The sequence below is a fragment of the Astyanax mexicanus genome, chromosome 21, assembly GCF_023375975.1.
Source record: "Astyanax mexicanus isolate ESR-SI-001 chromosome 21, AstMex3_surface, whole genome shotgun sequence".
Taxonomy (NCBI): Eukaryota; Metazoa; Chordata; class Actinopteri; order Characiformes; family Acestrorhamphidae; genus Astyanax; species Astyanax mexicanus.
In genome coordinates this window covers 31,601,991-31,615,196 of record NC_064428.1, presented here as the reverse complement: position 1 = coordinate 31,615,196, position 13,206 = coordinate 31,601,991, and the positions used below count along the sequence as shown (strand labels likewise).

At 43.9% G+C, this 13,206-nt stretch overlaps 2 protein-coding genes across 5 annotated transcripts in view; one reads left to right on the top strand and one right to left on the bottom strand.

The window, feature by feature from the left end:
• dachc (dachshund c) overlaps window positions 1-2,772 on the top strand; it is a 117,064-nt gene extending 114,292 nt beyond the window's left edge. For 2 of the 4 annotated variants that reach the window (XM_022674613.2, XM_022674614.2), the window contains exon 11: window positions 289-2,772. In XM_022674613.2, the coding sequence (XP_022530334.2) occupies window positions 289-356 (68 nt within the window). In that variant the 3' untranslated portion in view covers window positions 357-2,772. The remainder of the gene's footprint in view (window positions 1-288) is intronic. The other 2 variants (XM_022674615.2, XM_022674616.2) reach the window with 1 other exon arrangement.
• The window catches only part of tmem41ab (transmembrane protein 41ab), a 519,270-nt gene that overhangs the window by 333,299 nt on the left and 172,765 nt on the right, over window positions 1-13,206 (bottom strand). The gene's annotated exons all lie outside the window — the stretch shown is intronic.

The window sequence follows — 13,206 nt, the reverse complement described above, 5'->3', positions numbered from 1 at the left end:
GCTTTGTTTCGCTTGACATTTATTCTAATGCACCATCTTCTCTCTTAACAAACCTTTCATCTGTCTCTGAGATCGGCCCATGTTAGAACACAACCTTATGGACCGGCGCCATTCATTAAACATCGCGGGCGACATCAGTCAAGTTTGGCAAATTTTCAAAAACAGTGTTTTTCTTTCCACCCCCCTCTCTTCCCCTCCACCACCACCCATACACAACCCCACCCACCCTTCCTCCACCTCTTCCACCTCCTCCACCTCTTCCACCTCCTCCTCCTCCTCCACCCCCAGCTTCATTAGTATCCCACTCTCGTTTCACAGACGGACGCCTTTTCCTCAAGTCCGCAGTGATGTACTGAAAGGAAAATGGGGCGGAGCTTCAACACGCCAATCAATCCGTCCATCCATCCGGGGGGGGAGAGAGAGCTGAGCGTCCGGAGCAGAGAGTAACGACGACAACACCACTCGATTCGATATCGGAGGACTGGAGGACTGCAGACGTTTCAAGGACTTACTGCAAAGAGACGTTCACAAGCATTGGAAATCAATGCCCTCAACCAGTCTGCCTCGACTCTCCTGTACCTCGTTCCTCCACCTGCGAGAAGCTGAAGAGACTAAAAAAGACACACGAAAAGAAAAAGACACAAAAAATAGACAAAAAGGAGGCAAGAAGCGTTTTCTAGGGTATCGAAACCAGCCACACTACACTATACTACACTACACTACACTACACTGAAGACTGATATAGACTCTTTATATCACTCCCTTCTGATACTCTGCTACGTTTTTCTTTTTTTTTGTGTTGAAGTATCTATAAAGCGTTGCACACTCATCATAATCCAAAAAAAAAAAAAACTAGAGTTACAAAAGTGTGAATTGCAATGGTGTTTAAAAAGGAAAGGTTTTTTTTAAAACAAGTTACCAGGAGCAATAAATTCACAAATGAATTTAGACCGATATGATGCTTGATTTTTGGGGCGTGTCGGTGTGTCTTTGGTGTGTCTATCATGATGACGCAAAAAATTAGTACGCCTTGTACTAATTCTCTTAATTAACCATGGTTGTAGATCATTTTGGCCGTAACGCGAAATAAACCAATCAAAGTGTCATTCCCAGCAGTCATTCCCTTTAAGAAGCGGGTGAGCTCTGACTTTGGCACGTTCGTATCTTAACAGCACGCCGCTTTTGCAGTGTATCTCAGCAGAGGATATAGACCTGCTGTGAAGGTACGCCAGCAGCTCATTTAAGGATTTAAGAGAACAGTAATGTTATTTTATTCTTTATTCTGTTTATTGTTGAGTTAAAAGTCAGGAATGGACTCTGACGTTTGACTGATGTCAGGGTTTTAATCAGTGAGTGGCGCACCTGAAGCAACACGCCAAAATGTTACCTGAACACACCTCAATTCCAGACCACCACGCCAGTCCATCAGTGTAGATTTATTCCTAGACTCTGATGCTATTTAAACAGCGCCGGCACACGGCGTGAAAATAGGCTGTTGACGGGGTGTAAGATAGCAAAGAGCATCGTGAAGCACCTTGCGCAGGGTGTATGATAGGAACCTCGGTCATATTAATCGAGCTACATATACAGAAATATTGGGAAATGCATGTGTAACATGGCGACTTGCCAGATGTCTCAACATGTAGATGGTTGTAGAGGTTCCTAATGGTGTCTTCTCCACCAGGACAAAAGGGGGATTCATTCTACTTTTTCTTAGTGGAGAAAACCAACGAATCCATATATGAAGGCACTAAGAAGCACTGTGCTAAGAATCAGCCCATGTTTTCACTGCTTTAAGGAGTCACTCACTATGTACGTGAATGTGGGGGTGTTCAACAAACCAGAAACCGTTTTTTTACAGGTTTACTGGTTCCAGAACATCAAGATTGTGGGGCTAGAATGAAACAGACTTTTCTGGCCGAGAAATGTAAATTTTGTGGTGGAAAAGCAGAAAAAACAGAACCGTTTAGGAACTTGGCTCCAGCACTGGCACCATGCTGGTGGAAAAACACCTTGGGATGCTACAAATGTGTTATACACTACTTCTCTATGTGTAGCTCAATAAATAAGATCAATGGATATAGCCCCAACATCAGTATGAATATATAATTATTTATTGTTCCTGTTGACCTTCATGTTTCTTCCCAATCGTGTATTGCAATTAGACACTTGTGTAACTATTTTTTTTTTTTGATGATGATGATGATGATGATGATGATGATGAGTGCATTATTATTTCAATGTGTGGGATCTGATGATCTGATGGGTTTTGAGTTGACTTCTTTCATTTACAAAAAAAAGGTGACATTTAAAACAAAAATGTGTTTTATTTTGTTGTGTTTTGTTGAATACTTAATATTTCCACATTATATTTCCAACAAAAGGGAGGTTGTCCATATTTTTATGTCCATATTCTGGGTTTATGTCATTCTGTGTTCTATGTGGGGTTATAGCAGATGTCTCAAAAGAAAAAAAAACTCACAGACATGGAAAGTGTACATACAGAAAAAAAAAGAAGTGTAGAGATAATATTGTGCATTGTATGTCGTAGATGTCTTAGGAAAATCAGTACAAATACAGAACCTCGTTAATGAAATATCTTGTATCTAAGTTATTATTATTGTTATTATTATTATTATTATTATTAATATGGTTTCTGATCAAGTCCATAACCCACCCTCATACCCTACTAGGAGAGCATGCTGGCATGTCATTACTTTTGTCGTGTCCACCTGATATACAATAAAGTATTTTTTCACCTGGTTCAAAGGAGGTAGGTTTTAAAACCTGATTATTTGAGTATTTTCATTTGTTTTCTCTCTTTTTTTGGGGGTGGGGAAATTGTCTTTCAGTGGTTTTACTTTTTATTTGTATTATTTTCTACATTGTGCGTAGTTTAACAGTAAAGACATTCAAAGTTCAAAGGAACATCTCAAGTTTAACAGATTTCTTATAATGCTTATAATCAGTTTGCCACTTGTGTGGATAGTAGAGGAGAGTCAGAGTTCGGGGAAGTGTGGAAGATCCCCTCGCTGTGGAGACCTGCGCAGGTGCAGTAGCCATAACAAGCCTAAACATTAAGTTTTTTTGTGCATTTTTGAGTCAAACATTTCGAGCTACACAAGAGGTTTTAAATCATGTTTTTTAAATGTTAATTAGACCTTCGCTTTTCCAGTATTTTTTTTCTCCCCAATCATTGGTTGGTGTGGTACAGTTCAATTCCTGCTCTGGGTGACTATACTGTGATACACCAATAAGAGTAGGGTTGCCACCTTTCAGAAATAAAAAATGGACACCCACCAAAAAAAGATAATTACAAATATACATCTCTAGAAAAAAATTAAGAGATCACTTCAGTTTCTGAATAACTTCTTCTGATTTTGCTATTTATTCTATAAACTGAATTGAGTTCAGAAATCAATATTTGGTGGAATAACCCTGGTTTTTAATTATAGTTTTCGTGCATCTCGGCATGTTCTCCTCCACCAGTCTTACACACTGCTTTTGGATAACTTTATGCTACTCACTCCTGGTGAAAAAATTCAAGCAGTTCAGTTTGGTTTGATGGCTTGTGATCATCCATCTTCCTCTTGATTATATTTCTAAGGATTTCAATTTGGTCAAATCAAAGAAACTTATTTTTTTTCGAGAGCTATATTATCCTTCCATGACTCCATGGCAAAATATCACATAATAAGATATCACCTTACAGCTTATACAGGTGTGGGCAGTCCCTAGCTGCCTACATCTTTCCACAAAGCATCTTCAACTGAGATCTCCGCAAAATACCTTAGAAGGAAGTTTGCAAGGAACCAAAAAGGGGTCAAAAGGGCAATCCATTTTTCCATTTATGCTAATACAGATTCTTTTGCTTATTTGTCTATCAGAACCACCATAAGTGTCCGTGTTGTCTTACATGAATGGACAGTGAATCACTTTTGCTTTTGTTACTCTACTGTGGCCGAATTCCACTCCAACAGAAAACAGCCTCCCACTGAGTGACTGCCTTACTCCCTTCCACTGAGCAAATTTAAGATATGTGGCTAAACAAACTTCTATTTCTGAATGTGAAATAACAGCATTATATCACTGGTCTGGCAGAACGGATTTTCCCAAGTGTACGAGTCCAGGGAAAACCGAGGGAGGGACATTTTTTTAGAATAGAAATCTATTCCTGGATCCGGCAATGAGGCACGACTCTTGGATACGTCAGGTCCTAAAAAACTCAAATCTAATTTTAATCCCTGTCCAGAATAAAACAGCCTGTTAACCTTTATAAATGTCAGGAGTTGTTATGGTCAGACCACTGTGCTGTTTAAATATTTATATAAGTACATGGTAAAGAGAAATACATTGGGTTTACATTATGTATAGACACTTTCTGTCTTGTTACACTTGTTTCATACTCAAAAAAGGAAGTTGTCAAGCCCTACTGTCTTTAAATGGACAGCAAAGAGTGAGCCTGTTATGAGCCAGAATGATCCATTATAGAATTGGCCATTAGTGTTCTCCACAAAGCATTTTTAGCTGTAACGCTGTGTTGAAGGATGGGACGAGGAGAGCGGACGCTAATGCAAGTAATATTTATTGAAAAACAGAAAACAAAACATAAACCAAACAGAAACTCAGACACATGGAGACCAACTAACAGACGGGATTAACACAGCCGTGACAGACGTGAAAACGCACAAGAACCGACAAAAACACTACTGACAGAGACGCTTAAATACACACACAAGGCGGGAAAGAGAACAGGTAACACCTGGGGACTGACTAACGAGGGGCGGAGCTACACATGGACACAGGTGAGTGGAAAAACACTGGGAAAGAAACACAGACATGAGAACCAGACAGACAAAAGACCTGACAGAACCCCCCCTTTAACGCTCAACTCCCGGGGCGCGTAAAAACAGATCCCCAGGAGCCGGGCAAGAGGGGGTGGAAAACACAACAGGATACCAAACAAGACTAAGACCGAGCACAGACGAGAGGAGATTGGCCAAAGAACGGGACAGGAAACCGAAACACAGACTGGACACTAGACAACAAAGGAGACTGGACAGTGGACTGATCTGAGGATGGAGCTGTGGACTGGACATTGGACTGGGGACTGGACACGAACAGAGACTGGACAGGGGATTGGACAGTGGACATGAACGGGAACTGGACGATGGACAGAGACTGAACAGGAGACGGAGACTGGACATGAAACGGGACAGGAGACTGGACGGGACTGGACATGGGAACAGGGACGAGGACATTAACAGGGACTGACACGAACACAGTAACAGGGACAGGAACAGAAAAAACACTGGGGACAGGAACTGGAAAATGGACAGACACGGGAACCATGACAGGGAGAGACAGGGGCACAAAAAACACAAGAGGGTGCCCAGGACCAGCAAAAGTCTGTGGGGTTAGCCTGGGCACATTACTGGGGGCAAAGTCAGGAGGTCTAGCTGACCTAGGGACACGGGGCCTAGGGCCAAACATTGTTCTTGGAGTGGGAACAGGGGCAGCTGGAGCTGCTGGTGCTTGAGCAGGCGCGGCGGGTGCAGCTTGAGCAGGCGCTGGCGCGGAGGCTTGAACAGCTGGAGCAGACACGGAGGCTTGAGCAGCTTCTGCAGACACGGAGGCTGGAGCAGCTTCTGCAGACACAGAGGCTGGAGCAGCTTCTGCAGACACGGAGGCTTGAGCAGCTTCTGCAGACACGGAGGCTGGAGCAGCTTCTGCAGACACGGAGGCTGGAGCAGCTTCTGCAGACACGGAGGCTGGAGCAGCTTCTGCAGACACGGAGGCTGGAGCAGCTTCTGCAGACACGGAGGCTTGAGCAGGCGCGGCGATCCTAGGAGCTCGTGACCTGGGAGTAGGCACAGGAGCAGAGGCGGGTAGCCCAGGCACGTGAACTGGGGTGGCAGCGGGCACAGAGTCAGAGACGGCCGGAGCCGCGGGCAGCGCTGATACAGAGGGCGAAGACGCCGATTCAGCAGGAGCTGAGAGTGCGGCTGCCGCCAAGATCCGGCCTGGAACCGCAGATTCAGCAGTGGGCGAGGCGGTAGAAATCGGACCGGAGCTTGCTTCTGGAGCAGGAGTCGCAGACCTGGAATCCGGCCGGGCTGGAGAGCTGGAAGCAGGTGGGGCTTGAGAGCGCGGTGGAGCTAGCAGGCTAGCTAGCTTAGCCAGAGCTTCAGAGAGCGGCGCTGCCGCCGGCAAGCCGCAAGCTTCTCGGAGCGCGGCGTCTCGACCGCGGAATTCTCGGAGCACGGATGAGCCACAGGAGTCAAAGAGCGTGGCTTCTCAGCCGCCAGGGAATACGGCCACGGAGTACGGGCTGGTGCGGGGTAGAGCTCCTCCTCCTCCTCCTCGGAGCTACTGGGAGCACATCCCAGGAAGTCCCACGGGCTGCGCGTCCTCTGCCTCGGGCACTCATGGCTCGACCCGAGGCTCACAGCACCGATCCTTAGCGCCCCCCTAAGAAAATCCTCCCTCCGGAAGGATTCTTCTTCCGGCAGGCAGGAACTCTGAGCACGCTGCGAGTGCCGCCGCCTCCCTTTTCTCCTCCGGCGCCGGGAAGTGGAGGAGTCTTCAGTCCCATACTCCTCCTGAGCGCCGCGAGAGAATGGAGTGGGTCGGATCGCCAGCCTGGATCCATAAAACGGATTACTTACAGCGTCCATGGTTTTTTGGTCGGTTCTTCTGTAACGCTGTGTTGAAGGACGGGACGAGGAGAGCGGACGCTAATGCAAGTAATATTTATTAAAAAACAGAAAACAAAACATAAACCAAACAGAAACTCAGCCACATGGAGACCAACTAACAGATGGGATTAACACAGCCGTGACAGACGTGAAAACGCACAAGAACCGACAAAAACACTACTGACAGAGACGCTTAAATACACACACAAGGCGGGAAAGAGAACAGGTAACACCTGGGGACTGACTAACGAGGGGCGGAGCTACACATGGACACAGGTGAGTGGAAAAACACTGGGAAAGAAACACAGACCTGAGAATAACACAGACATGAGAACCAGACAGACAAAAGACCTGACATTAGCTGTTCAGTTACAATGCATTAGTCGTAGTAGTTTGAAGGGGTTTCATTCCCAACACAACAATTGAGTGGCGGCTCAGCAGTTTGAGCACCTAGGCCATTGACAACAAGGTGGTGGGTTCGATATCCAGATTTTAATGGCCACCACTGTTATGGGCCCTTGAGTAAGGCCCTTAATTCTAACTGCTCTTCAGGTGCCAAAGCAATGGCCTTACACTGCTCTGGGCACGTGTCTCAAAAATATCACTGTTAGCGATTTTCTACCGATGTGGAACCGGCACTGCTCTGGTCTGTAAACCTAATTTTAAACTGTTCAATGTGTTTCCACCAACAAAAGTAGGTTTCAGAACCAGGAACGTTTGTTTACAGCAGGAACCGTATGATGTGACGTTTTGACGGTTGCATTAAACTGGTGGAAAAACAGCCTGGTTCTCTGAAAAGCACCACAGTTCTTATAAGCCCAAACGGAACTGGTTCAGGAACCAAGGTTCTTTTGGTAGAAAAGTGCTATGTGTGTCTTCTCAGGTTCTCTTGTCTCTTGTCTGCGCCATCATTCCAAAGAACACAGTTCCAGGGCTCCAGGAGTCCACAGTTCAGAGCACATTAGCTCAAACCTGGTCCAAATAGGTCTATTGCAGTTTTTCTCTACAGAGGCCAAACAAGTGGCTGAGTTCATGCATTTGTGTGTCTACACACATTTGGACATATAGTGTATCTCAGAGAAGGCATATGCTGGCCTTCACCCTCTCAGAGTGCTTTTCCGCCTATGTGGAACCGGCACATTTCTGGTTGGCAAACATAATTTGAACCATTCGGCAAGTTTCCAGCAAAGAAAGTAGGATTCGGAACATACGTTCTTCAGGTTCTTCAGCGCAAACTGTGACTATTTCTGTTCACCGCTGCTGTGCATTGCCCTCTGTTCCTCTGTTAATGATGTATGATGTGATAGTTTGACAGTTTCAAAATATAACATCACACAATATCACACAATATAACTAGTGGAAACGCGGGCTGGTTCACTGAAAAGCACCATGATTTTTATAAGCCCGAACGGAACTGGTTCAAGAACCAGAGTTCTTTTGGTGGAAAAGCGCTATCAGTAATAAAAGTGGGTTAGGGTCCAAGATAACGATTGGGATTTGGAATGTTCTACAAATACTATTAGTGTGGAATTTTCTGCATTAAATGTGAATGTGATTTCTGCTATCACCCACTGTGAATAGACAACACCTCACAACTTATTCAGGTGTGGGCAATCCGAAGCTGTCCCCTGAGGTAACACTTCATAACCACTTCGCATAATGCTATGTAGCACTACACAACAGCCTCCTAATTGACAGCTAACATCAGTTAATCATTAGATCAATCTTTCAATGCATCAGCACTAAAAACTACCAGCTATAGAGCCACAAGTGTTGCACATACTTGCCAAACTGTGTACAATAATCAACAACTGATGCTCACCCACCACCTGATGATGTTCAACAGCTGGGAATTGACTTGTTTTGTCTAGGGGATTAAGTGTTAAGTGCCTTCAGTATATTAAACGGAAACCAATAGTCCAAACTTGTGTTCCAAAATAGTTTGCGTAAGTGTTTCTAATCTTATTGTGTCTACTGGACTAACATCCAAACTCTATGAGCTATATTTTCAAAGATTAGATCAGATTTTGGATTCTAAGTTGGGTTTCAGATGTCAGTCAATTCATTTATTTAAGTTTATTAAATTAACTGACATGCCAAAGGCATGGAATAGAATCTATAGTTTAATGCAAAAGAATGCTGCACTGACCTGTGGGATATTCATGTGAGACCTCCTGCATTGAATGTGGATGTAAGTGATTTCTGCCATAGTTCACAATGACAGTTCTAGCCAGAAGTCACCAGTCATGATCATGATATCCAGTGGGGTGGTAATGCACTCTTCTTATGATATATTTCTGGTACACATGTGATAGTGTGGATTGAGGAACGTTGTGCATGCACAACTTCAGACATGGTATGTCCCATTCATCTGTAACCCACTATCACTCGAACTTCGATAGTTTGCCTGGCTTTGCCATGAGCACTCTAGCCAGTGTTTAACCTCACTCACAAGATAACACCTCAAAGCTTATACAGGTGTGGGCATTCCCAAGCAAATAAATCCGCACCGAATGGTACCCACTAGTATCAACAGTGGTCAGGAAAAACCTGGTCAATCGCTGCGACTCAACACCACACCTTATGTTGTTCAATGGCTGGCACTCATCCTGCTTCGCCATTGGTTTAAGCGTTTAAGCTGCTTTTTTTTGTAACTGCAGCTGCGGGCAATTAACTCTAGGGGCACCAGACTCAACCCTTTCTACAGGAACCTTTTACTCCAATTACTGTAAACTCCCACAATAGCGACATTAGAAAGCCTGCGGGTCATGCGACCAAACTCGCACTCGCCTGACTGTGGCACGCGACGAAATTAGAGATACATCCCGCCACACTGAGGCAGAAAGATAAGTCTAATTTAATCTAATCGGAAAGAGGATATTTTGCATTAGCACTGTCGCAGGCCTCGACGTTCAGAACGGCAGGCTGGTGGCTGAGGGAGAGTCGGAGGACGTGTTATCTAAACGAGGAGGGATGAGTAGCAGGGCCTGAGGATGGATAATGAAAGGGCAAAAGAAGAGCGGACGGCTTTTCAGACCTTTTCCCTGCCATTACTAATTCATACCGCTCTTTCTCGCTCCTAATGAGGGGCACAGAGAGAGGAAGAGAGAAAGCTAGAGAGAGAGAGAGAGAAAGAAGAAAGAGAGAAAGAGAGAGACAGAGTGTTTAGGTAAAAGGAGAATGGTGCAGGGATAATGTGCCGTGAAATTGAGTCTCGTCAGTGAAGGGCTCGGGCTGGGGTTGGAGGGGGGTGCTGCTGCTTTCGACTCTAAACTCTCCTCACAGGAAATGCCGGTAAATTGAGTGCTCTTGACCCAAGAGTGTATTGTTTACTTTGATCAACCTTTACTGTGCCTCTCTCCCTCTCTTTCTCTCTCTCTCTTTCTCTTCACCACTAAAGAGGAAGAAGAAAAGAACAGGCCTCGGTGCCGCTCGCAGGCCCACAGTGTGAATTCCAAACGAGACCTTTTAATAGACCCACAGCAAATGGAGCAAATGGAGGTCTTTGGTATATGTTTAGGAAAGATGGAGAAGATTGTCTGACTCAAAGTCTTTTAGTTTCTTAGCTTCTTCAGTGGGAAATAATCTGATATTGTGTGTCTTGTGCTTCTATGTTCCCCCACTGCCCTATTAAAAGGTTCTCAGAAGACAATTTTGGGAAGTGTACCTCTTGGTGAGAGATCAACAGAGATCACTGTCTGTCAGACCATGTTTCTAAATTGTGCATATCTTTTTTTGTACGCTCATTAAAAGGAAAAATAATTATAATGCAACCCAAATTTGCTGCAAAACAGGTATGTCTCAGCCATTTAAGTAAATGTTTACAGATGTGATCTGATTAGACAACAGGGCATAAGATGCTTCTCCCGCTGTCCTAAAATGCCTCTAAGAGGCTACTTTTTGGTGGAGTACCTCCTGGTGAGAGATTCTTTACAGCTAAACATGCTTTTTGGGTGTTGTACTGCTTTCAATGCTAATCTCTACTATCTCTATAGAAAATGCCAGTAAGTTGAGTATGGTTGACCCAAGAGTGTATTGTTGCTGTATTAAAAGGTTCTCAGAAGCTACTTTTGGGTAGCGTAACTCTTGGTGAGAGATTAAGAGATTGTTGTTTGTTTCTCCAGTGTGATATAACAAGGCATAGAATGCCTCTCCTGCTGTCCTAAAATGCATCTAAGGCTACTTTTGGGTAGTGTACCTCCTGGTGAGAGATTCTATACAGCTAAACATGCTTTTTGGGTGTTGTACTGTTTCAACACTAATCTCTACTCACAGAAAATGCCAGTAAATTTAGTACGTTTGCCCCAAGAGTGTATTGTTGCTGTATTAAAAGGTTCTCGGAAGCTACTTTTGGGTAGTGTACCTCTTGATGAGAGATTAAGAGATTGCTGTCTGTTTCTCCACTGTGATATAATCTGATGTAGTGTATCTAGAGTATGAATTATATGTCCAAATGTTTGCTGACATTCATTCTAATAAACTCATTATAAAATAATACACCCAGATTGCTGCAAAACTCAGCATGCAGTTATGTCTGATTTAAAATTTAAAGGTGTATTGTCATTAAAGAAAAACCTAAACTTGTGCGGAGGCCTCATATTTGCCTTTGCCAACTGCTTGAGGCATGAGGATTTGGGGAGCCATTGAATGCAACAGTTGGTCACTCCTAGTAGTAATACGAGGGGCACTTCTGGGCATGTGTTGCCTCGTATGGTAAGGCATCTAACTAGCATTTTCAGCAGGATAATGCTCACATCAACACAGAGCTGTGTAATTGCCAGATTGTGTGTCAATGAAGAATTTGTGGGACCAGCTGAAACCTCAACTTCAGCAACCTACGAGTGTAGAGCAGGATCTACAGGCTCAGTTGCAACATCTGTGGGTAAATGTGCTGCATGATACCATACGAAACCTGTAAATACCTCCATGCCCAACCATCCCTATCTTATCTTAATGAACATGAGAAATTGTGGGTCCCAGGCTGAGACTAGTTGAAAAACCTTGCTCAATTATACACTAATACAGCTAGTTGTATTGGGTTTTAATTATAATTGTAAAGTTTTAGAATTGACTATTTCAAATTACAAACTTAGGAAAGCAAATATAATAAATCAAATGATACATGAGCATTATGGCATTGTTGGCATGCTGCCAGGCTCTGTTGTAGAAGTATAATCCCTGTTGTTTCAGTGTTTAAAAACTGACACTCCAGTTCCAGGCTGTCCTGAGGGACTCTGCCAAACTCAGAAACAGCCTCGGCATCACCGCCGGCCGTCTCCTCAGCCCGAGCCCACACAGCCTCAGCGGAAGAGAGCCGTTTGAATGGGTTTCTGCCGCTAGTCAGCAGGACAAGAAGCAGATGTTGGTGGACATGACGGTCAGAGCGCTCGGCAGCTCTGTCACATCCCGCCTTTCTGAGCGCCGGCTCTCCATTCTACTGCTCCCTAATGAGTATTTATTGTTTCCCCACACTACTGCTGCACCACTTTTACTGCTGCATGAGTGTGTGTGTGTGTGTGTGTGTGTGTGTGTGTGTGTGTGTGTGTGTGTGCCGATGTCTCCTGGCCGCCTCCTGACAGCTGGACTGGCTTGTTTTCGCTTGTCGTCCCCTGGGCCTTCACTGTCAGCTTTGTGCCGGCCAGACTGTGAGGAGAGAGATTAATGGACAATAAGGACACAACAAAAGAGAGAGAGAGAAAAACAGAGAGAGAGACAGAGAGAGAAAGAGAGAGAGAGAGAGAGATGGCGTAAACTGAAAGGTAAAATACAAAACCACAAAACATTGAAACAGAAGCAATTTGACAGTAGAGAGTGAGCGATAAACAAGACAGAAAAGACAATGAGAAATGAAGGATAAGAAAAAACTAAAAGAAAGAAGGAGGAAATGAGTGAATGATAGAGAGAGACAGAAGGGATTAGAGAGAACAGAATGAACAAAAAAGAGATAGAACAAAGATTAAAAAGAAAAGAGGAGCAAATGAAAAGAAAGAGGGAGATAGAAGGACAAGACAAAAGGGAAAAAAAGACAGACAAGAGAAGCAATAGAGAAATAGATGAGAAAGAATTGGTATTGAGAGGAAAAGAAGAAAAAAAAGAATAAGAGAAATATGAGAAAGAAAAAAGAGAGGAGGAAGAAAAGAAAGAAGAAAAAGAAGAGACAATAGTGAGTGAGAGGAAAAAAAGGAAGTGACTGAAAAAGAGAAAGCGAAACAGCATGACAGAAGGGAGGGTGCAGAATGAAAAGAGAGAATTAAGTTAATAAAACAAAGCAATTAAAGAAGAAAAGAGATATATAGAGAGAAACAGTGTGACTGGTAGAAAAAAGAGAGAGAGACATAAAGGAAAGAGAGGAACAGGAGAAGTCCAGCAGCCATCTGTTCATTTCCTACTAATGGATGAAACAAACAGCGGGAGACCCCCATCCTCTCCTCCATTACTGAAAGCACTCGTTCATCCATCCCCAGTTTAACTTTTACTCCTTTATTCTTCATCCGTTCATCATCAGAAT